Source organism: Panicum virgatum, chromosome 8N (genome assembly GCF_016808335.1).
Source record: "Panicum virgatum strain AP13 chromosome 8N, P.virgatum_v5, whole genome shotgun sequence".
Taxonomy (NCBI): domain Eukaryota; kingdom Viridiplantae; phylum Streptophyta; class Magnoliopsida; order Poales; family Poaceae; genus Panicum; species Panicum virgatum.
The window spans coordinates 39,827,142-39,852,215 of record NC_053152.1 but is presented as its reverse complement, the minus strand read 5'-3'; the positions used below and the strand labels follow the sequence as shown (position 1 = coordinate 39,852,215).

At 46.6% G+C, this 25,074-nt stretch overlaps 2 protein-coding genes across 2 annotated transcripts; one reads left to right on the top strand and one right to left on the bottom strand.

Moving 5' to 3' along the window:
• The first annotated feature begins 14,204 nt into the window (after positions 1-14,204).
• On the top strand, positions 14,205-15,470 carry LOC120685043 (protein MAIN-LIKE 2-like). Its single transcript, XM_039966887.1, has one exon. It carries the CDS (start codon positions 14,205-14,207, stop codon positions 15,468-15,470), a length of 1,266 nt encoding a protein of 421 aa, XP_039822821.1.
• Positions 15,471-19,331: 3,861 nt separating this feature from the next.
• On the bottom strand, positions 19,332-21,112 carry LOC120685042 (protein MAIN-LIKE 2-like). The gene is made up of 3 exons (XM_039966886.1): positions 19,972-21,112; positions 19,658-19,812; positions 19,332-19,337 (listed from the first exon to the last, which is right to left on the bottom strand). The coding sequence occupies exons 1-3, from the start codon at positions 21,110-21,112 to the stop codon at positions 19,332-19,334; spliced, it is 1,302 nt and encodes a 433-aa protein (XP_039822820.1).
• Positions 21,113-25,074: the final 3,962 nt, after the last annotated feature.

The following is a 25,074-nucleotide window of genomic DNA, read 5'->3' as shown; positions in this document are numbered from 1 at the left end:
CAGAACAAGACTACGTTCACATGCCCCTATGGAACATATGACTACCGACGAATGTTGTTTGGGTTATGCAACGCACCCGCGTCATTCCAAAGGTGCATGATGTCCATCTTCTCCGACATGATCGAAGAAATCATGGAAGTTTTCATGTATGACTTCTCAGTCTATGGAACAACCTTCGATCATTGTCTAGAAAATTTGGACAGAGTCTTGCAGAGATGCCACGAGAAGGACCTGATCCTCAACTGGGAGAAATGTTAGTTCATGGTCCATGAAGGCATCGTTTTAGGACACTTAGTGTCTGAAAGAGGGATAGAGGTGGATAAGGTGAAGATTGAAGTCATTGAACAACTTCCGCCTCCCATCAAAGTGAAAGGAATCATAAGCTTCCTTGGCCATGCCGGATTCTATCGAAGGTTCGTCGCGAACTTCTCCCAGATCGCTAGACCCCTCGCAAGTCTCCTAGCCAAGGATGTTCCTTTCCAATTCACGGATGAGTGCCACAAAGCCTTTAACACACTCAAAAAGGCAGTCATCTCAGCTCCAATCATTCAACCCCCAGATTGGAAGCTCCCGTTCGAGATCATGTGTGATGCTAGTGATTACGCAGTGGGGGCCGTACTTGGTCAAGCTAAGGATAAGAAGCATCACGCGATCGCATATGCAAGCAAAGCACTCACTAGAGCTCAGCTCAATTATGCCACCACAGAAAAAGAGCTCCTAGCAGTTGTCTTCGCTATCGACAAGTTTAGATCCTATTTAGTGGGTACCAAGGTCATCGTCTATACAGACCATGCCACACTCAAGTACCTCTTCACTAAAAAGGATGCTAAACCGAGGTTGATCAGATGGATTCTTCTACTCCAAGAGTTTGATTTGGAAATTAAAGATAAGAAAGGAGTAGAGAATTTAGCGGCGGATCATTTATCGTGCATGACCAATACGAATACCCAGGACCCACCGATAAATGACTTCCTACGGGAAGACATGCTTCTCAAAGTAACAGCTTCACACCCCTGGTATGAGAATATCGTGAACTTCATGGTCTCGGGGTATGTACCCCCAGGGGAGAGCAAAAAGAAGTTAGTTCAAGAGAGCAGGCGCCACTTATGGGATGCACCATATCTGTACCGAGTCTGTGCAGATGGGTTACTCAGACGTTGTGTACCTACAGCAGAAGGACAAAAGATCATAGAGAAATGCCATGCAGCATCATATGGAGGTCACTATGGTGTATTTCACACTCAAGCGAAAATCTGGCAGAGCGGTTTCTATTGGCCATCTATGTACGAAGATACAAAGAACTTCATCCGTAGATGTCCAAACTGCCAGAGGCATGGAGGGATCACAGCTCGCGACTCAATGCCCCTAAACTACAATCTTCAAGTTGAACTTTTTGACGTTTGGTGTATTGACTATATGGGACCCTTTGTGAAATCCCAAGGATGCGAGTATATCTTAGTCGCCGTAGATTATGTCTCCAAATGGGTCGAAGCCATGCCATGCAGAACCGCTGATGCAAAGCATGCCCGTAAGATGTTCCATGAGATTATCTTTCCAAGTATTGGCATACCATGGATGGTAATCAGTGACGGAGGGTCACACTTCATTGACTCGGCCTTACGGAACTTCCCCAAGGAACTAGGGACAAGGCACAACATCGCGACTCCGTACCACCCTCAGACCAGCGGTCAAGCAGAAACATCTAACAAGCAAATCAAGAATATTCTGCAGAAGACCGTGAATGAGATGGGAAGGGGATGGAAGCTGAACATATCGGATGCACTTTGGGCATACCGGACAGCATACAAGACACCCATTGGAATGTCACCCTATCAGCTTGTCTACGGGAAAACTTGCCACTTACCTGTAGAGCTGGAGCATAGAGCACACTGGGCTATCTGGAGGTGGAACATGGATCTTAAAATAGCCGGAGAGTACCTGAAGCGCCAGATCTCGGAACTGGAGGAATGGAGAGATAAAGCTTATCATAGTGCCTCGATCTACAAAGAAAGAACCAAGAGATGGCAAGATAAGCGGTTGAAGCCTAAGAACTTCAATCCCGGAGACAAGGTACTGCTCTTTAATTCCAGGGTCAAGTTATTTGGTCATGGGAAACTACGAAGCAAATGGAAAGGACCGTATCACGTCATCGACACATCACCACATAGAGCCATCACGATACAAGATGACAATGGTAACGCCTATAAGGTAAACGATCAACGACTGAAGCTTTTCCTAGACCATAATAAAGCTCTTGATGAGGAGATAGACGTGATTGACTTAGTTGATCCCGTACTTACATTCAAAAAGAGCCATATAGGCCAAAAGGGCAGGTGGGCCCATCCTACCTCTCAAACCTATAACCCCACCAGTTGACCCGCGCAAGCTGGGGCCTAGCCTGGGCCGGCCGACCTATAGGTCGGCCGACTCCGGGCCAGCCCCAGTGAAGCCCAGCTTCGGGGGACGGCCACCTTGACCCACCTAAAGTCCAACTCCGCGGGGCATGACGGCGTTTCGCGACGAGAAAAGGAGTCTCGTACCCTTCTTCTTTTCCTTAGAAACCCTAAACTCCATACCTTGTTTCCATCTATTCCCCAAAATCTCCATTGCTATCCACTAGCATCCCACCATCATCAACCTATGGCCGACAAGGAGATAGTCCCTTACGTTGTGCCAGAATCCTGCCAGGGTGATCCACTTAGCCCTATGGAGTTGTACTTCGCAGAGGCTCTTCAAGAAGAAGCCTTCTCAGTGACCGCGACCTCGCCCGCAATGCCTCGAAGCAAACCCAGAAGGAAGGGCCCGAGGGACGCCAGGGGCAGGTCGGCCGACTCCCCCACGAGCCCGCTCGGCTCCAGGCTTCTCTGGTGGTTCTCCATCGCCTAGTGGAGCACTTCCAGCCGAGGTACGACGAAGCAAACAACGGAATAGGCCCTCAAAGAAGAAATTGGAGGTCTTTGCAGTCAAGTTGTTTCAAGACGAACATGCACCTGGGCCGAGGCTTAAGCCCGATGAGGAGTATGTGCATTCGTGGGTGACGAAGGAGGGCCGAATAATCAGCCACGATTACCGGCGCAACAAGATATCTCCTGATGAGCCACCACTCCAACCACGCCTCACAATCTTTGGAGTTAGACCACCGGCTAGACCGGAAGACTATCAAGACAAGTCTGAGATAAAGAAACTTTCCAATGAGCTTACAAAAGCTCATATGGCCAATGCCAGATTGGACACATCTCAGCAGAGGTTGAGGGAAGAGGTCAGAGAGATGCAAGGGGACCTCGACCTTTACTTCAAGTTTCTTGATGAAAGGATGGATCGCCTAGTAGAGGCTCTAGGAATCCAAGACTTTGAGTAGGGATCTTAGATAAGACCCCTCTCATTATCATAGGATTAGTTGGGCGCTAGTTTTAATCGAGTCGTTTAGGTTTAGGTCAGTTTAGTTGTGCCCTAGTTTTATTTCAGGATTGTGAACTTTGGCTCCCCGGTGTTAATGCCGGCAGAGCCCCATTATCTTTCATATTTGGTTTGTTTTGTCTATGATCGAAGAGCAGGTCGAAAACAAGTGTGGGGGGAGATCCCATGATGCTACACATTCACGATCACATTCACACGTCACGTGCACCTCCCGCTCCGACTCATGAGTTTGCATCACCTCACTTGTTTCCTCCCTTTAGCATTTCTAAACATGAGCATATCTTCTCAAATTCTTTAATCTGTTTAAGAAATTTGCTAATAAGAGCTCTTGATAGATGCCTTGCATAAATGTTTTTTATGCTGCGCTTGAGTTTGTGAACCATATTTTATAGGACCCATGATACTTAGTTGTTCTCTAACGTGATATGGCTGGTTTAAAGTTGATCATTTCTCTCATGTTGACCAGTTTGAGAATTTTATTTATAAAAAATTGAGTTCTTGGTCTTATCTCTTTGTCCACCATCCTACCAGAGCCATACGATACTATCCACTCGCAAAAATTTTGTCTCTTGGTTACATGTTGAGCTCGATCAAATTCTGTGACCCATTATGGTTTTACTTTATTTACGCATTTGATTTAAGGTGTTATGCCCAGATGAACCTCGTGCTCCTTAAATATGTCTAACAATAGTATTCAAAAGAGAGAGAGAGAGAGAGAGAGAGATGAAAAGATGGCATACCAAAGAAGTATGACCCAGCAAATAAAGTCAGACATGAAAAGGAGCATGTATTTATCTGTGCACTAACCTGATCAGTCGTAAATATGAGTATAAACCTATGGATCCAATCTTTGATCTTGTAATAAATTTGAAACAAGCAGATGACATTCTACCTCATCCATCGAAATTCCACATATACCATCAGAGCCGGTGAGGTAAAATAAAGATAAATGCTAGTAAGAAGCTATGAGCGACTCTGAGAGACCCATGGAAGAGAGTAAGACCATGAACAATTTTTCTAGAAAAATTCTTTCAAAAATCCCCAAGTCTGGCAACATGACGGGATGACACTTGAAGCCAAGATCATTCCGTTCTTCAACAACTCAAGATATCATGATAGACACATTCAAGTTCACAAGCAAGAGCAAGGTATGGAATAACTTTTGTGCAGGATATTCTATCAGGAAGCTACCGCTTTACCTCAGTCCTGACCTTTACTCGGGACGAGCAAAGGGCCAAGTGTGGGGGATCTTGTTGACAGTCACTAACGACCAATTTTGACTGTCAAATCCTGCACAAAAAGGAACCAAAATGTGGAATAAATGTTAGGATATATTTATTTACTAACAGATTCCACAAATGATGTTCTAGAATGTGTGCAGATGATTTTGAACTAATTTTATAGCATAATGGTGTGGTTTAATCCAAGACACAATGTTCCGACAAATCAGGATGCGACACGTGTCAAAATATGGAGTATAGGGCCCATCAGAGCAAGAAACCGACATGATAAAAGATAAACCTCATGCCATTGACAAGTGGGCCCAGGAAGTTATCCACAGGCCAAAATGCAAGGTCGGTGGGCCCACTGGGAGGCCGGCCGACCTACCCATGGGCCCCACCGCCTTCAGGTTCCACGTGGAGGTCTCTTACTAGCTGGTGATGGCGGTTTGATGAGGCTCGGATGCAGCTCACCCCGTGGCTCCCTCCTATAAATACAAAGGGGGGGTAGAGGAATGAACAACACACATCTCACCCTCTCAACTCACCCTTCCTCCCTTGGAGCTTGAGGCCTTCATCCTAGATGCTTAGGTAGACTAGGAGGTGTAGAAGAAGAGGAGGAGAGTGAGGAGGAGTCGGGGAAAGTGCCGGGTTTGTTGGCACTCTTCTCTGCTTGTACCTCGATGGATGCTTATTCGGTTGTAAGTGTTCGAGACTTTCTTTGTTTGTTTATTTGGAATTAGAGTTTGGATCGCAAGTTATCATATCTTCCTTATATTAGTTGATGTGTATGCTAGTGAGTAGCATTTGATCTTAGCTTAAGACTCCAGATAGAAAAGGGTAGTCTTGGCCAGGGCTAAGGTTAGTAGGGAAAGGCGTAGACATGGTGTCTAGGCTGGACTATACCACTCAGTTGTCTGATAGTCCCACGGTTTGTAGAGGTAGCCGGCAGGTGGCGACAGCTCTGTTCGAGCCCTCTAGTAATCCTCCACATTCGGATATTGGATAGAGCACCATTTAGGAGCTATCGGCTTTTATAAGCTGGTCGGCACCTTTACCTCGAAGTATAACGGCGACATGATCTCTTCTTCCAGGCATAGATTCTAGATATAGAAAGTACTCTCTTCTGTCTTCTCCACACCGGCGTGTGTGTCCTTGGATGAACCTGAACTTGTAGATAGCGTACTCACGTTCCTCAGTGGATATGATACCCTGGAATACCCTTGGGTGAAAGCTATAGCGGTATCCGTACGCTTGCGGATTTTATTCGTGATGTTACGAAATACCAACAACATGCAGTTAAATGAGCCGACAACAAAGAATCGGCCGATAGTGTGCATACGTAATATTTTGGGTGGCTGTTGAAGCAAATAAGAGAAGAATAAAGAAATGAGATAAAGGCCGATACAAGTGAATAAGTTGATATAAGGTGGCCGATGAGCATCTGACGATACGCGCGACATATTCTTGAGTATTTGGAATCAAGAGCATCGCCAATGACGTCTTGTGTGCGAGTTTCCCTTATCAGCAATGAACTTCTAGAGAAAGGATTAGCCGATGGTAACGTATAGAGGATGCATCGGCTGGTGGTGCTTGTTATTGGAACCTCTGACAAAGTAGTAAGAAGCTAATCTATCGTTGGCTATGTGCATTGAGCAATAATATCCGCTGATATCTCCAGTACCATGAAGAGAAAAATCGGCTGCCGTGGTCATCAGTGGTGTTACCATTTGTGAGAAGCTAATCGTCATCGGAATCTCGTAACAGCTTTGGACTTTTGTTGATCAGCTATGTGCTGATTAAATATTCGGAGACCAGATGACTGATAGGTTGACCCTTTTAGAGTTTGCATCAATTACATTAAGTGTTAGAAAGAAGTACTGCATGTAAAAGCAGACATGAGACTATCGGCTAGTACACATTCATTATTAGAAGCCGATAGAGGAGAAGTCAATAGTAGGATCAAACAAAAGCCGTCAAGCATGTCGGAGCTACGGGGAGCAAGTCAAGATTCCAGATGGTCCAGCACATCAGGGACAAAGAAAAAGGATAATCGGCTGATTACAAGTGCAGAGACAGCCGATGGACCTTCAGAATTTGTGATTTCAATATATTAAATTATACAGATTTGCTCCTTGTCACCGTGATCATGGACCAAGTAGCCAGAGGACGGGCCTTTCCACCACTGAAATGCAGTAGCAGCACATTGTCGCGAAGGGGGTCCGGCACAATGATTAAGAAGCTATCAGGAACAGCCAACCCAACACCGTACTTTCAGCAGGCTCTCATTTTGCCATCGGCAGCAACATGCCGCGACCGACGGTACACGGCTGGTTCGAGGACATCCCGTTTCAGGCCGATTATCGATGACCTGGCATGCAGTTTTAGTACGTGCTCGTAGTGCGTCAGCTTCTATGATCACAGCCGGTGACAAGAAGCAAGAGCTCGTCCCATGCACATATGTATGGCAAGCTAACGCAGCTAGTCATTAATATACATCGGCTATTTATTTGCATCCACCATGCATGCATGTCTTCTCGAGTGGCTCCCGTTGATCTGGATCACAAACAGCATGACAGTCACTTGACCAGATGACAGGTGTTGATCCCGCAGATTTCCAACCAAGCCGAGGATACATGGTTGCCGGCCTACTGACGACGCCTGAATATATTAATCGGCTTAATCGGCTTGGACAGCCGGTTATACTCACTGTGAAGCATGTGTACAAAACTATGTTATCGGCTAATTGTTTTGGACTACACTGTTAGCGGATCGGATGTCCCGTCCACTAATGCTCAGTTGGGCCGATAGGAGGGCACAGGTAAAATATCCACTGGTGTTTATTCTTGGAAGCTTCTGAGGCAAAGAATACACGTTGGCCGATCCTTTGTTCGATGTGAGGAAGCATCGGCCAGAAAAACATTGGGCCGAAAGTTTGATGCAGGGATGCCTCATCATAGCCATGCGTGCAACACCTTCGTTGCTCACTTAAGTTTCGCGCTCAGCAACATCACCATATTCGCCGACAATGAGGATGGCAAATGCGGCTCTTCATCATCATCTGTCGTGGTTCCACCAGCACCAACATCAAGCGTGTGCTGACCGAGCCGTACGCCGTCGTCACGTCATCATGCTCTACGGCATCGATGTCAACTCCAAGCTCGGCCACGGGCCACCACAACAAACGCGATGAGCCCCAATGATGACCTCATGCCGAGCGGGTGCCGAACGGGCGAAATATCTGCGGCTATCGAAGAAGCCATGGGAGAAGACAACATGCCATGTTGATCGGCCGGAGGTGACACGACGCAGCTATGATGCGTGCAGGCAAGAAGATTCGTAAGGCCATACATGCATGTACATGTGGATTTCCTGGAGATGACCAGCAGGCTAGCAAGGAGATGTCGGCTATATAGTGTCTTCATCCCTGCGAGGGATCAGCAGCCGATAGATATTCTATATTGCATCAATGGCAGCAGCAGCATCGGATAGTGGTTTGCCGATGGCTTTTTCATCGATGGGTCCACAATTTTTCACCGACCATGATCGGCAGAGAATCGACGACAATCTGACTTAATTGTTTCTGAGCGGATGCCGATACTCTAGTTAGAGTTCGAACTGTTTCATTTTTGGAGGAGCCGATCATGCAGAGGCTAGCTAGCTGGAATTATCTCACCAGGATGAAGCCGTTGGAGGAATGTACATGGCAGGTATTCTGGCGATTCTGCACGAAAGGAAGTATGCATCCCATATGTGGAGCTGCTATAACAGGAGTATGAGCTCATGAGAATACCAAGATCAGATGGTCAGCCACTGGCCCTGTTACAATGAAGCCGATGATCAATTAATAGTCCAGTTATACTGCAGCAGATGATTGTTGAGCAGCAAGGACTGACAATCACGAAATTATGATACTGCTGCCCCGTTGCCGATGCTGGTATGATCAAAGAAACCTTACTTCTTACTGCAAAAATACTTGGGTATTATTTTGCGAAAATAAAAATAGCTTACCTCCTCAATGATATAAAATTCCTACCAGAGCCATATGTTGATATGTTTTTGAAAACCTTATACGTATGCTACTTGTTTTGCATTGAGTTTTGTCAAATTGTTTGTGACCCTTGTGAGATTCGTTTCATACTTTTAAGATCAAGATCACGCACACTCCATATATATTCATGCTGACTTCTACACTAGAAGTTCTGCAAAAATATGCCTCTCATCCACACAAAAGTACTCCATCGCTTTGACATGACTCTTCATGTTGCAAAAATAATATGGGCTATGCAAAAGAAAAGCAGAAGAAAATTATCCATGCCCAGAAGCTTGGGAAAAAGGAAAAAGAAAAAGAAAGATAGCCCATATTTCAAAATAAAAGACAGAGTCATGCAGAAAGAGGTGCGAGTTCCATCCAGGAAAATTCCACACACATGCACATCTTGATCTGATTGTATGATCTGTTTCCTCTATTGGATCCGGTTTTTGACTTTGCAACATATGCAAGATATGTATGCTTCTTTTCATTCCCTACCCCGAGCTCCACAAAAAGACTTATTAGAAATAGGGAGGAGAGAGACGATTTAGTGCTTTGGTGAAGAATCATACACATTGAGCGATCTGAGAGAGTCATTTGAGGAGCAAAGTTTTATTTTGATTTTAAAAAATCTTTCAAAGACCCAAGTTATTTAACAGGGAGAGTGTGGTTGATTTGATTCTTTAAGTTGGCTTTAAAACTATGATGCACATCATGAAGAGGATCATCGGCTATAAAAAGTTAAATTCGGGTAAGTTGCTTGAAGGAAGACATCGGCTATGAAAGGGCAACATAAGAGAAGCTGAGGTCTCAAGTCTATGAAGTGATTGAGCAGATTGAGGCATTGGATTTATAGAGTTTCGGAGCATGAGTCTTTCATACTCCGAAACTGGGGGGCCTGTGTTGACACCGGATTTGGACAAATCCGATGTAATCTGAATTATGAAGATCATCGGCTATTGACATACGTGCGTAGGAGTTAAAGGCAACAAGAAGGGTCAAGCGTACACATGGACGACGATCGGCAAGTTTCTAATGTCGTTCGTCCATTCCAGAAAGAAGCGATATAATTAGCATCGTGGCTGGATTGTTTTTGCGAGCTGGCCGAGAGGTATTATTTGATATATTTGGAGGTGCATGGTGTTCCTTTATGCTTCGCATGAATATGAGATGAAGCAATAGAAGCTAGGAAATCAGAGGAAGATACGTGTGTATTGGCAAGCACAAGATTGTTAAGTCTTATTTATGGGAGATATGCACGTGCAAACAAGAGAATAAACTAAAGAGAAGGAAGGTTACGGTATTAATGCTGGTCCACGTCACATGTGAGGGATTTAGTTGGTCATACACGGACGTGGAGTTATCTCTTCTCACGGATGGATCGGCCAGAAGCTTAATTAGCAAGGATTCCGTGAAAGGAAAATGGAGTCCGTGTGTTTTAATATTTCTTTTTTGTTTAGTTTTTGCTTGTCAGACAAGTTAGACCAGGCTATAAATATATACCTCCATCCATTGTAAAAAGTTTATCACAAGATCAATCAAACAACTCTACTTTTAACCTGCAATTTACTTTTTCGGCGACTTTGCCTTTTCTTTTCTTTTTCGATGGGTTCTTTCGAGTTGATCAAGGACGCCTCACATTTGAGCGACTTGATCTGCTGGTAAGTTTTCATTTACTGAGTAAATCTGAGCTTTAGCTACCGGGTGCATCGCTATGGCTTCGTTCAGATCTATTCAAAAGTTATCAAATTATATTTAGGCTTTGACTTCCAGGCATATCGCTGTCGTCTCGTCTAGATTAATTCACAAATTACCTGGCTTCACGTTCTATTTAATCGGCAAATAGATCGGCAAATAGTTCTCTTATTTTCACGTTAAATCTTGCAAAGCCGGTTAGATTGGTTGTAAGCTCAGCTTTATTCAGATCCATACATTCGTGGGTTTGTGCATTGTTTTCTGGCATGCGTCGGTTTAGATCAAAGCCATCTGTTGCATACCGATATCGGCAGCCTCTTGTCGATCTCCTTTAGATCGCTTTTAATACACATTTATCTTGCCCGATCTGTTGTCGTTTTCTATATCCGCAGAGCCTTGCCGATACGCCACCTGAGAGACATTCGGAATTCTAGCCGATACGCTCTCGGATTTTACTCTGTTTATTCCTTGTCAATTACAGATCAAATTGAATGGCACGATTGGTCTACTTTCCGAAGCTTGGCGAACACTTGCCCTTGGATTCCAATGTGTTGATTTTTGCGTCAACAGTTTCTTCGGGAACCATAGCAGAGTTTGGCGGGCAATACCTGTAATGGGTGCCGATCGCGGACCGTGTTGACGAATACGCACTTGGACGGAGATACTCGCCTTAGCAACATAAGGATCGAGATAGTGAACCTGGAGATAGAACTATGTTAAACGTACACACCACTTATCCACTATGCGGGTGGACCCAGACCGAGCTAGCTACGCACGGCGCCATACCTGCAGGAGGATAGGGTATCAGTGTTAGGGGGAGAGGGGCGACCCTATGGCTCCTGATTAGCAGGATTCGATCGAATCCAACTATAGAAAGCTTCACAGTCCCGGGCGACCTTTCGTCGGAGGACGCACCCCAGACCGGGAAAGCAAGATGGTGGCCGTAGCCGTTAGTTTCATTACAGTAGACTGGTGCCCCCCCAGAGTTAGTCAGGTCGCTCCTGGCTAACCTCAGGGCAAGTGGGTACAGGTGTACAAGCTCTGCAGAGTTAATAAAATTATATGTATAGCCGTGTACGTGGTCAGGTACACTTCTTTATTTGGCTTCACTTTCATAGAGTAGTTTTCCCAGAGAGATTTCTACCTCCCTCTAGTCTTCTTACCTGCTTGGATGGCAGTTGAGGTGCGAGGAGTGGGAGTTCTCGCACCGTCTGAGCGGGATAGGCTTAGTATGAAGGAGTGAGTAGACCGGGAGTCTGGGATGCCGGAATGGCCAGCGTCGATGAGTTTGGTTGAAGTATATGTTTATATACTTGCTTGCTTCTTGCATAGGAAACCTCAGCTTTATCCTTTGACTATATTTTATCCCGATGCATCCACAAAAAGCTGCATACGGATGGTGACATTAACCTATCCCGTCCTTGGGGATAGTCTAATAGACGCAGGATCCGGACAGAGGATTCCACCCAGACAATGAAGGAAGTAGTAAAGAATGGCCCGACCTATGCCCCGAGCTGTCTGTAGAGAAGTGTCGAGAAGATGAAGATGCCCAGAAGTTTAGCTACCGCTTCTGCTATTCTAATTGTTTCCTTTTAGCCCAAGGGGCTTGTACTCAGCCATCCGTATCAAAATCCTTGGGATTATGTAATAAATAAACCCGTGTAATGAATTTATTGATAAGTATACCTGTGATATGTAATTGGAATGAGTTCTGTATGTGATAGCTATTGATCCAGGGACTATCACGACGATACAGAGAGTCAGGTTCTCCTTTCGGAAACCCGGTTCGTTTCACCCTCTTGTCCATCCGGTCGTCTAACGAAGTGGGACACGTCCGATAGGTCGGGTGGAAGGAATCCCCCTCCTCTGGTCGGACAAGGAGGGGCCCTTCGACGTAGGTCGGGCTAGCTGTCGTTGCTATCAGCTCGTCTGACGGAGCGACTTAGCCATCTAATCCTCTGTCTTTGGGTATCCGGGAAATTTATACCCAATAAGTTGTGTTTCAGGTTTTGGGGAAATGATTTGAATAGAGACTAGAGAAGAGAAAGGAGGACTGCGGATGGGAAAAAGCTGGGCGCCATTTGAAAAAACATTTGCCGAGGCAAACGGCGCAAACAGTTGGATACGAGAGAAAAGTTTGTTGCGGTTGTTTTTTCAGTTTGGCGTGGAGGAAGTTTGGCATGGAGGCGGTTAAAGGGCGACGGGAAAGGGACAGTGCATGCCTATACATGCAAAACTCCTGCAACGTGGCACAAGGGCCAAATGCAGTTAAATGCTGGCGCAAGGCCCGAAGGCTGCATTGGTATATTCTTTTCTTTTCCCTGCTGTAAGTATAACCTGCAGTAACATTTTCCTTCTTTTTAAAAGTCTACTGTGGGGAACTCCCCCACAGTTTTTTCGCTCAAAAAAAGTCTGCCTTGGTCTCTGGGGCACGAGCTCATACGCCTTAGAAAAATAGATGGTGGGGTAAGTAATTAGATGATGGTTGCCGTGTTATATTTTTATGGATTAACCGGGATCTATCAATTTACAAAAAGGTAAGAAAAACACAAAATGGCAACTACCACATAAGACAAGTTTTAAATGCATCATAAAGATATGCCAATTATAACACCTAAGCATTGTCTGTCATGTTTTCTCTATTTCAGCTGTTCCTCCTCTACTAGTAGGGCATGTACAACCCACAGACGACTGGTCATCTCTAGGATCTCGAATTTATCACCCAGACAGATATAAAGACAGCTCATACAACCCACAGACAGGGGGTCCGTCTCTAAGCTGTTTAATGCTTTGCATGTGGCTAAGATCAACTACAAATGTATTTTTGTATACCATTATGCACACTCCTTATCCTCCTCGACGCCGGTGACTCCTCCTCCCTCCTCCTCCGGGATCCGGTGCCGGCACATCTGGCTGCTCCACCTCGCTGGGCTCTCCGTGGTGGGGGGTGGGGGGGGAGACCGAGCGGAGATCAGGAGGAGGACGCACAAGGGGCTCTGCAGCTCAAGCTCATCGTGATGGTGTCCATGTCAAGCTCATCGCCGGGGATGTATTTTTTCGGAAGACATGCCCCGTTGACGTCGCCGCCGTGACTAGTGCGGAGAAGGGGAGGGGAGGGGAGGCAGTAGAGATGGCCGGTGGCGAGCCCGCCGATGCTGTGGTGGCCCGCGGCGGCCACCGCGTGAGTTCCGACCTCCTCCTTCCCCGGCAGCCACGACACAAGATCCGGCACCGCTCGGCCTCCTCCCCGCCGGCGGCCGCGGCATCCTCCTCCCCGCTGGCTTCGCAGATATGGCGTGAGGGAAAACTCTCGCGCGCGCGGCCGGCGGAGGAATTGTGGACAGTGCGGGCGTGCAGGATCCGAGCTGCTCCTCGACTGGGGAAGACGAGGTCTCCTCCGCTTGGGAGAACGAGACAGAGGGGTCGCCCCACGAGGCGACTTGAAGGCCTTCTGCGGGGTAAGTTGGGGGGTGATTTGCAAAAGTTTCATCACTGAGACGGGGCAAGAGACGGCGTTGTACATGCCCGTAGTATGTGATAGCCTATCTCTCCTAGTTGAATTATATTTTAATGGAATACACAAGATCGGCTACATTTGAAAAATAAAGAAAAGATTGGCCAATATTCAAAATTGAAAGAAAAACACTAGTGACCGTTACAAGAAAAGACATAAAGAATTAAATGCACAATAATGATGCACTAAATATAATATCTTACCACTGTGTCTCATGCTCTGTTTCCCTATTTCAGATCTGCTCTTCCTCCTCCCAGTCGCAGCCCACATTCCTCTCTCCTCTTTCTAGCCCCATTTCATTTCAACAATAGATCTGTTACAAGCAATGGCCGACGAGGTGCAGGAAGTCCTGGTTAGCGTCAATCCCTCCATCACCATCCTCTCAGGCCACAACGAATCAAAGGTTTCGTCGCGGGCAGGATACCTCCTCGTCCCCTGCAACGTCGATTCACCAGATCCACCATCTGCAGCAGCTGTAATTCCTATCCCTGCCACTCAAGCTGATCTGCAGGTTAATTTTGATAAGAGCTGGTCTGGCTCCCCGAAGCTATGGCGGAGGTGGGTGGAGAAACTCCGACCGAGACACGAAGCTGCGTGGCAAGAGATTGGGATCTTGGATGGCGTAGTTACATCTACCTGGAGATTTAATCGGGATGAGAATGTACTCCTTGAGATAGCTAAGTTCTGGTCCCCAAGGACGAATACTTTCATTTTCCCATGGGGAGAAGCTACGGTAACACTTGAGGACCTAGCTGTCCTTGGGGGGTTGCCTGTTCTTGGTTCTTGTGTGAGGGAAAAGCCAACGCCTGTGGTACAAGAAGATGTCAATGAGCTGAAGATAGTCCGGTGCAATCTCAATGCCAGTAAGTACAAGAAACCAACTTTCTCTGGATGGGTCAAGTATTTTCTAGAGGATATGCCAACAGATAGAAAAGGGGAGCGGATCGAGCATGCTGCTTTCCTGTCCATGTGGCTCTCAATGTTCGTGCTGAAAGAAGCACCATTTGATGTTGTCCAGCCCAATGTTTTTGACATAGCTGTTCAGATGGTGCATGGCAAGGGCGTGGCTCTTGCACCAGCTGCCCTCGCCAGCTTATACAGAGACCTCTCTTCTCTTAAGCGCCATATTATCTGCAACAATCAAGAAAAATTTGTGGTGGGGACACCATTGAATGTCTTGCAGCTCTGGATCTGGGAGCGCTTCCCTGCTTTAAGGCCCAAGAGAGCAGTGAGCTTCCTGGAAGGTCGCAACCTCCCAACAAGGGCTGCACGGTGGGGAAATGTTCAGACAAGGCTTGATTCCAGTGATGTCCGTGGAGAGCTCGAGTCACCAACAAGGTTTGAATGGATGCCCTATGGAAGTACAAATGTTGGACTGCTTGGTTCCTGGGTTTCTGGTGATGATATCGTACGCAGTAAAGAACTGCAGTCCTTTGCAAGGTACATCCGTGCTTCCGATCTCATCGGTATGTACTGCACTGAGAAGTATCATCCACATCGTGTGGCCAGGCAGTTAGGGTTTGATCAGGACATGCCAGGACCTTTTCCCCGTATCCGTTCCAGTTGGAAAGAGTCATGGAGAAGATACTAAATGGCGTGACATTTAGTACCAACCAAACGGTACCGGTCAGCCGCCCGGTTCTCTAGCTGTGACATTTACCAACAATATCTGACGATATAGCATAAAAGCATTTGGTCCCGTCGGCCACTTTGATCACTATTCTCAACGTTGGTTTTGAATCTACCTATCTAACAGACCTAATAAATTGAATCCTCATACGGAAATAAAGGACGACACTCCATTTTTTTGGGGGGAGGGTGTCCTATGAAATATACAAAACAAAAACTACTGTGCACTTGTTTCGTAATGTTTTGCCACCAATAAATAAAATATTGGACACTTGAAAAGTTTAGCATTTTATTTTTGTAACGGGATAGTAAAGGCCAAATCATAGTGCTTGATAAATTATTGGATACCGGAGAGGAAGAACCAATGGTTGGTTCGCTGCCTGAATACAGCATATTTTTCCATAAATAAATAAGAATACAGCATATTTAAATTATTTGCCTTCCTCTAACAAACTGAGGAATATGCATGCATTGTGTTTCTAGGCCAGGGTGTGGTCAGATCAATTGAGATTGTTGCGGTGATGATGCTGAGAAGTTGGTGACTGAGGTCAATGAATTCACTATTAGAAAGCAAGCCAAAGATCCATTCCAAAAGTACTGGCACGAAGAAAACTAGGTACCTATACTAGCATAGGTACCGGTTCTTCTTCATACCGGTACTTTGGGGTGGATGGAAGCCTAAGGAAAGCCTTTGGTACTTGGCGGTGTTTCCACCCGGTACCTAAGGCTATCCATAGGCACCGGGTGGTGTTACCATCAGTATTTCTACATTTTTATCGGGTGGTGTTACCACCCGGTACCAAAGGCTCATCTATAGGCTACTTCAAAAGGAAAGTACCTCTTTTTCCATGACAAGTGATGTGTAGGAGAAATGGTAAGGAAGGTATATGCGAGGCAAGAGATTCTGAGTTCGGATCCTGACCACCGCATGCGCCTCTTCCCGGGATTAATATTTTTTGACCAAAAATGCTTGGGTACTAGCTGGAGCCTACACCGAGTACTAAGGAGAGCCTTAAGCACCAGTTTTTTACCCAGTGTCCTAGGTGCCCATATTTGGTCTCGGTTTCGTAGTATAGGTTGCAAAATCGGTACCTAAGTCCATTTTCAATCGGCGCCTATGGTACTTTCTCTAGTAGTGATTTGAAGCTACATCTAATGGATCGTAGCATAGGAGCCTTGCAGAAGCCAGCCATATAGAATATGGGTCCTATTAATCCTGGAGATTAGGAGACAGTAGAAGCATATCGATCATCAGTGGAGACGAAGCATGATATTCTGGATTCACCATTTGGTGCAGATGTGACAGGTATCCTTGTCAGGCATGTCGAATAAACTTAGGGCCTATTTAGGACCGTGACCCACAAAATCGCGAGGCTTATAAGCCATAAGCGGGCAAATAGTCGCTTCTGCGATTTTGCGGCGTGCAGTTCATTTTCCGCGTTTCGTTGTTGCTGCGGCGGGTAGAAGCGCGTCAGACGCCAGGCCGTTCGGCGGGATTTTTTTGCTTCTTCTGCTTATAAGCGACACAGACGCGGTCCCAAACAGGGCCTTAGTCGTTGGAACATAAAATTGAAAACATGAATGAGTAATTTATCAATCAGTAAAATGGGATCTATATGCAAACCGCCAGAAAAAAAGTTATGATGTTGTTTACGACTCCCCCGTGTTCCTCTTGATGGCACAGTGGCTATTTAGGATGCTTCCAAAGCCTACTCAATAATCTCTATAATTCTCTATGAGAAGAATTTTACCATTTGATCCATGGCAGCATATCCTTACCCATCTATGCATGCATGCATGGAAGACATGAAAGAGTAAATTTGATGTGATGATATGAGTTTGTGCAGCAACAGTACACGGTGTCTCAACATTCAGTGTTTTGGAAGGTGGTATTTTACTAAAGATACGATCCCTAGCTTACTAGGGCTGCAATCAGTTTTATATACGATGCAGCATAAAATGTTTAAAACTTCCATCACATAACACAATTTTCTCCACCTTATTATTTTGTACCCAAGAGAACAATTATTGGCAAACTAGTTGAAGCCAAGAATCAACAATAATCACACAGCCAGCGAGAATAAATTGCATACAGCCTATATATGGAAGTCAGCTCTATTGCTTAACGGTCTACTGGGGTAGTATTACTTAATAGGACAGAAGCCATCAAGTTCACCAGAAACCTTGTCTATGGCAATCAACCATTAGTACATGACAACCTTGTCAGATGACTTGTAATATAGCAGATGTTTCTTGCTAGAGTGATAAAGCCAATGTAATCATAGTATCCAATGTAATTACAATAACTGGACAACAGATCCAATGATCCACATCAACCAATCATAAATCGAAAACGATGAACGGAGAAGTATAAGATCAACATGCATTAATTACTCGCTGCTACGTGACATGTTGAAGTATATGCATATGTATTACGAAAAGTCATCACCATAATAGTATTCAAACCTCAACATAAGTAGTTAACGACAATAGTTCATTTGTGAAAAATGAAGAATAACAATAATAGTTCAAAATAGATAATCAACTAGAATATACTATTACAGGTGGCCTTCTCCCATCTGCTTACTCTTCTTTTAGGTTTGCTCGGCACAGAACACATTGATCACCATTGAAGTTGTTATGGAAGAGCCTTTTGATGCGTTTTATTCTTGAGTTGCTTAATCTGCATTTACAAATAAGAGAAAAGGAAACTAATGTCAGATATCAGAGGAAGTCCAAGTGATTATGCAAAGTATCGAGTCTGAAAACTACTTGTAGAAAGAAGCTAGGGTTACTTTTACTACAATTTAGTTCTGTTTTTTCACATAATCGAGTGAACAACAAATACAGTTTTCTTGGTGTAACATTAAAATAGTTATGGACTTTTCACAAAACATAATTTGATATAGTTTCAATCAATATACGAAACAACACAATAATTTTTGTGGTCCACCCAAAATTTTTCAATGGAAGTGTAATAAGTTGCACAACATAAAAGATTTTATCTAAAGGACAAATATAATGGTGGCTTTTGGGGGTCAGTACAATTTAAAGCTCCAAAGAAGTGAAGTACCAAATCCATCTTTTTTATCATCAGATAAGTTTGATATTTAAGTTTTTCATGTACTATATGAGTTAATTACATCTACAGTGACCAGCAGGGAGCATACACTAACATGGATGGGAAATTTCCATGAAAATTTCATTTCGTGGCTAGTTGAGGTTGGTTCTATGCATATGGTAACATAGTATACTATTGAGCATGCATGTCATTACTACTGCCTACAATTGATAGATAAAGCAAAAAACTCCAATGCGCTACCAGTCTGGTACGTGTGGCTTTCATGTTCTTGGGATACAAGGGTACTAATTCATTAACAATAGAACTTTATAATACATACTATGAAAAAAAAAGATGATAAAAACCATTCGTAATTAGATGTTTTAGGAATATTTCATTTTTTAAGATGCTGCATGAGTAGTAATTCTCATGTACAAAAATGTTATTTTATACCCACATGTGTATAAGTTACGATCTAGCTACAAACCATTTCAAATTTCACTTTGCCAGCAAGTTTTATCTTTTAGGTTCATAATAATGCGCTGGTGCTGTAGTAAAAAATAACAGAATCAACCAAGCTATACAGGGTCAACAACTATCTGGAAATAAATTGTCATATATATACTTTTCTGACCTATAGCTATATATAGTGTGGACATCCCCACCTACATGGTATTGTGAATGAGAAAGGCAAACTTGAAAAAAAAAAGGATTACGGATCCTTAAAAACTAAGAAATCTAAATATAGTAAAAGATGTATGATTATTGCTGAGAAAAAAGAATGACACGCATAATAATGAAATCACCAGGTTTCAAGAATGATCAGCATGCAAAAGGATTCTTATCACTTATCAGTGTGTCACAGCCTTCCACTCAGTTTCTAATGTACTCCAAGTTGACACTAGTATCAGAAAAATACAAAACTAGAAGTAACAATTGCAATTTACATTCAAGATGTTGAGAAAAGCTGTGATTAATCAAACAAACCTATTCTTATGAATTGAAAAATACTCTCTTCATGGAGGAACCAGGTTATCCTTCTTAGTATCATAACAAACTGTAAGGTGAGTCTGTCCATGTACGCTTACCTGTGTATCCTGCCTCTGTCTCTTGATTCCTGGATCTGTGGATGAGCTTGCGCCCTCTTGAATCACAGCAGCCATTCTCTTCTTTGAAATATCTGTGGCACAACGAAACTTCTTCCACCATTTCATGTAGTCTTTAGTTATGCCTGGCTGTGAGTCTGGAACGAAAAATGTTATTCTTTGAGGATTCAAATCGTATCTTCTCCATGACTCTTTCCAACTGGAACGGATACGGGGAAAAGGTCCTGGCATGTCCTGATCAAACCCTAACTGCCTGGCCACACGATGTGGATGATACTTCTCAGTGCAGTACATACCGATGAGATCGGAAGCACGGATGTACCTTGCAAAGGACTGCAGTTCTTTACTGCGTACGATATCATCACCAGAAACCCAGGAACCAAGCAGTCCAACATTTGTACTTCCATAGGGCATCCATTCAAACCTTGTTGGTGACTCGAGCTCTCCACGGACATCACTGGAATCAAGCCTTGTCTGAACATTTCCCCACCGTGCAGCCCTTGTTGGGAGGTTGCGACCTTCCAGGAAGCTCACTGCTCTCTTGGGCCTTAAAGCAGGGAAGCGCTCCCAGATCCAGAGCTGCAAGACATTCAATGGTGTCCCCACCACAAATTTTTCTTGATTGTTGCAGATAATATGGCGCTTAAGAGAAGAGAGGTCTCTGTATAAGCTGGCGAGGGCAGCTGGTGCAAGAGCCACGCCCTTGCCATGCACCATCTGAACAGCTATGTCAAAAACATTGGGCTGGACAACATCAAATGGTGCTTCTTTCAGCACGAACATTGAGAGCCACATGGACAGGAAAGCAGCATGCTCGATCCGCTCCCCTTTTCTATCTGTTGGCATATCCTCTAGAAAATACTTGACCCATCCAGAGAAAGTTGGTTTCTTGTACTTACTGGCATTGAGATTGCACCGGACTATCTTCAGCTCATTGACATCTTCTTGTACCACAGGCGTTGGCTTTTCCCTCACACAAGAACCAAGAACAGGCAACCCCCCAAGGACAGCTAGGTCCTCAAGTGTTACCGTAGCTTCTCCCCATGGGAAAATGAAAGTATTCGTCCTTGGGGACCAGAACTTAGCTATCTCAAGGAGTACATTCTCATCCCGATTAAATCTCCAGGTAGATGTAACTACGCCATCCAAGATCCCAATCTCTTGCCACGCAGCTTCGTGTCTCGGTCGGAGTTTCTCCACCCACCTCCGCCATAGCTTCGGGGAGCCAGACCAGCTCTTATCAAAATTAACCTGCAGATCAGCTTGAGTGGCAGGGATAGGAATTACAGCTGCTGCAGATGGTGGATCTGGTGAATCGACGTTGCAGGGGACGAGGAAGTATCCTGCCCGCGACGAAACCTTTGATTCGTTGTGGCCTGAGAGGATGGTGATGGAGGGATTGACGCTAACCAGGACTTCCTGCACCTCGTCGGCCATTGCTTGTAACAGATCTATTGTTGAAATGAAATGAGGCTAGAGAGAGAGGGGAAGGTGGGCTGCAACTTGGAGGAGGAAGAGCAGATCTGAAATAGGGAAATAGAGCATGAGGCACAATGGTAAGATTTTATATTTGGAGCTTCATTATGGTGCATTTAATTCTTTCCGTCTTTTCTTGTAACGGTCACTAGTGTTTTTCTTTCAATTTTGAATATTGGCCAATCTTTTATTTATTTTTCAAATCTAGCCGATCTTGTGTATTCCATTAAAATATAATTCAACTAGGAGAGATGGGCTGTCACATACGACAAGTTGAGGAGGAACAGCAGATCTGAAATAGAGAAAACATGACAGACAATGCTTAGCTGTTATAATAGGCATATCTTTATGATGCATTTAAATTTGTCTTATTATGTGGCAGTTGCCATTTTGTGTTTTTCTTTCCTTTTTGTAAATTGATAGATCCCGGTTAATCCATAAAAATATAAGACGACAACCATCATCTAGTTACTTACTCCCTCCATCTATTTTTCTAAGGCCTATGAGCTCGTGCTCCAAAGACCAAGGCAGCCTTTTGAGCAAAAAAACTGTGGGGGACTTCTCCACAGCCTTTAATTTGTTAGACGACCGGATGGACTAGGGGGCCATGCCCGATCTTTTTCAAGGGCCCACCACGACCCGCGCCGCGAGGGTTTGACAGTGGCGTGGGACGACAAGCGACTGGACGTGGTCTCGGCCTGCACTAACACGGTGCATAGTGGAGCACCCGACCCGTCACGTCCAACAGTGTTGTAGGACATAGGATAGGGGCCGGGCGTGCTGCACCACAACCAAGACAACACCGCTTATCACGCTCCGCCGACCACGGGGTCAGACGGACCCGGCCGCGAGGTGGAGGGCGGCGACGGCAGGGTCAGGCGGACCCATGACGATCAGCACAACGGAGAAGGAGCCACGAGGACTCACTCTCTCTATCTATCTCTCTCTCTCTCCCTCTCTGTTGTACATCATGCTCTTCCCTGTCGTATAAAGGGAAGAGGATGGGCTCCTATGCTGAGGGACAGAGAGAGCTCTGGACAATCAGACACAACGTTGATCCGACCACCGGAGCACACGAGCACGCTCTCACCGCTGGGAAAGAGGCAGGCAGAACTCTGGCCAGTTCTCGTCAGCAACTGCCCTAACCAGATGAGAGCCATGAACACGCTTCTTTCCCACTTATTCTAGAGACTTGGGGCTCCCGTCCCTCTCTCGACCGTTTGTAACCCCATACTATAAACCAGTGCAAGATACACGGGCTGCATGAACTGGATGTAGGGTATTACGCCTCCGGGCGGCTCGAATCAGTATAAATCCTTGTGTCTTCCTGCATTACCATCCGCCACTAAACGCGCATCCACAAGAATCACTAGGCGGTGTTAAAAAACACCGACAGTTGGTGCGCCAGGTAGGGGACTTTTGCGCATTTTGTTCATTTTTTCCACCGGGTGGAGGATGGCCATCATCGCCAGAAATTGGGTCCCGGGCACACTCATGCGCTTCGTCGACCTATGCTTTGTCATCAACCTAGTGGGCGGACTGGAGCGCATCTGCTCCTCCTACTGCTCCATCGACATCGTTGGCTCTGATGCCTCCATCGACTCTCTGCGAGGGCTGCGGCTGGAGGTCTCAGAGGGTGACATCTCTGCATGCACCCAACACCCCCTTGTCGACCACAAGGAGGCAGAGCAGCAGCGCTTGCAATGGTAGCTGCTGCCCAATGCATTTCAGGACGATCGACCATCCCAAAACAACCAGCATCGAGCTCTGTCCCCGATCGCCAACACCACGGTGCTTCTATCCAAGAGGGAGCCGATCCATCCGGAGGAAGCTATTGGGTGTGCCTCCATGGCGTCCTGCTTCGCCCTGCATGATGTCACGCAGGACGCGCGGCGGAGCATTACGGCAAACAACATCGCGAGGCCGGTAGGCATCGAGCCCGCAACCACGGTGGCCCGCACGCTTGATCCTATCCTCGGGCGGACGTATCACACTCCTCCCTCCCCAAGGGGCGGGACAAGTCTGAAGGCTAGCCTCTTTCGAGATCAGCCCTCGACCGGTGCTTGGAAGAGGAAGGTCGACGAGGCTCGGTGCCGCTTGAGGCGGGAGCGCCTCAGGAGATGGATGGGGGGCAGCAGCCTCAACATCATGTACTTCGAAACCCTGGACGCCATGTGGATCGACTGATCGCGCATCCGACCAAGTGTCGCACCTTTCCATGGCATCGTGCTGGGAAGCAAGCGGTGCCGATCGGGCAAATCAACCTGCCCGTCACTTTTGGGGACCGCTCCAACTTCAGGATGGAGACGCTGACCTTCGAGGTGGTGGATTTTTGTGGCGCATACCACGCAATCTTGTGCCGGCCATGCTACACTTACCTCTACCTCAAGGTGCCGGGACCTCGCGGGGTCATTGTTGACGGCCATTATTTCTCGTTCTGACCGTCAACTTCTCGGGAATAAAATGAGCTTTTGCACTATGTTCCATGCATATTTTGTTTAATTCTAATAAGTTCCACAATTTTTGGATGAGTTGTGCTTGCAGGAGATCACAGCCCAAAAATGGTCGAAAACGGATAAAATCATGGGCGCCCGACCTCGACCGTGTCAGCTGGCCTGACACCTCAACATATAGGTGTACGTCCTTGTTACAGGAGCAATGTGAAATGCTCACGATGCCCCTAAACCAGGGATTGGCACTTGATTCTGTTAATGGACCCGGAAGGCTTGGGCAAGAACCAAAAGGACTCAAAAGTGATACCCAACCTAGGAGTAATGTCAAGCGTTGATTTGCAATGTCGGTCAAACAAAGGGCCAACGGGTTCTGGAGGCAGGCCGGTGTTCGTACGGCGCTCGCCGGCGGCGGTACAGGGCGAGGCCCTAGTGGTGCTCGGCGGCAAGACCGCACGGCCTTGGGCTAGGCGAGGGCAAAGGCCCGGCCTTGGCCCTATGCACGCATGCAAACGCCAGGCACGGGTCGTGACATGGTAACGGCGCGACCATGGCGGAGCGGCCACGAGGCCAGCCAAGGCGAGCCAAGGGCTCTACCTGGGCAGCCAACGCTGGGTTCGCGCACGCGCGCGGGGGGACCTGGCCTCTCAGGGTTGCGGCATGGCCGTGCCTGACACGGTGGTGTGGGTATGGTCAGTGGCGGTTGAGGGCGTGTGGCGGTGAGGCTCGTCGGGCTCCTACAGGCACAATCGAGAGAGCTAGGGGGATCCTAGGGCTAGCCATGGCAGCCAATTGGCGACGCCGGCATAGGGAAGCAGAGAAGGAAGGTTTTGGCGGCGTGGCTCACCGTCGGGCTCTGGGGGCGTTGGTGCTTGGCGCAGCGGTGAGGCGAGGCAGGCAGGGTCGTGGCCGTGCAGGGAAATCAGCTTCGCCAGTGTAGTCGATCGGGCAAAGGCATGATGGAGCTCCGGCTGCGGTGGCTCCTCCTTCTCCCCCTCCTTTGTTTCTTCCTCCTTCTCCCAAACCTGGCGGCGATGGAGTGTGGAAACCTTAATTGGGCTCTAGGGTTTCGCAGCGGCGCTAGTGCGGCTCTTATAGGCGGCAGCTAGGGCACCGGTTTGGCCCGGACACCGAGGACGGCGTGGATGGGACGTCCGCTCGGCGGGGCGATGTGGCGGCCATCCTAGGCCTCTAGGGTTAGGGTTATTGGGCACGGGCGGCGTGAGAGTGAGCGCGCGGGCTCGTGGCCGACAGCCAGGGTAGGCGGCGATATAAGCACTCAGGCAGGGCCGGCGAAAAGGTTAAGTGAGCGGCAGGAGTGGGCAGCATGGCAAGGGAAAGGAGAAAGGGGAATAGTTCCCCAGGTGGTGTGTGGCTGATAGGTGGGGTCCACCTATCACTGGTCGGGGCGAGCTGGCGAGCGAGCAGGCGGTGCTGAGCTAGGGGTGAGCGGCGGTGTTGGGCCAGGTGGGC

Bases quoted from the DNA above. Each gene is read 5' to 3' on its own strand.
- LOC120685043 (XM_039966887.1), top strand. From the start codon at position 14,205: ATGGCCGACGAGGTGCAGGAAGTCCTGGTTAGCGTCAATCCCTCCATC.
- LOC120685042 (XM_039966886.1), bottom strand. From the start codon at position 21,112: ATGGCCGACGAGGTGCAGGAAGTCCTGGTTAGCGTCAATCCCTCCATC. The intron at 19,813-19,971 runs GTATGTACTGCA...TTTTCGTTCCAG, and splicing joins CCGTGCTTCCGATCTCATCG to ACTCACAGCCAGGCATAACT.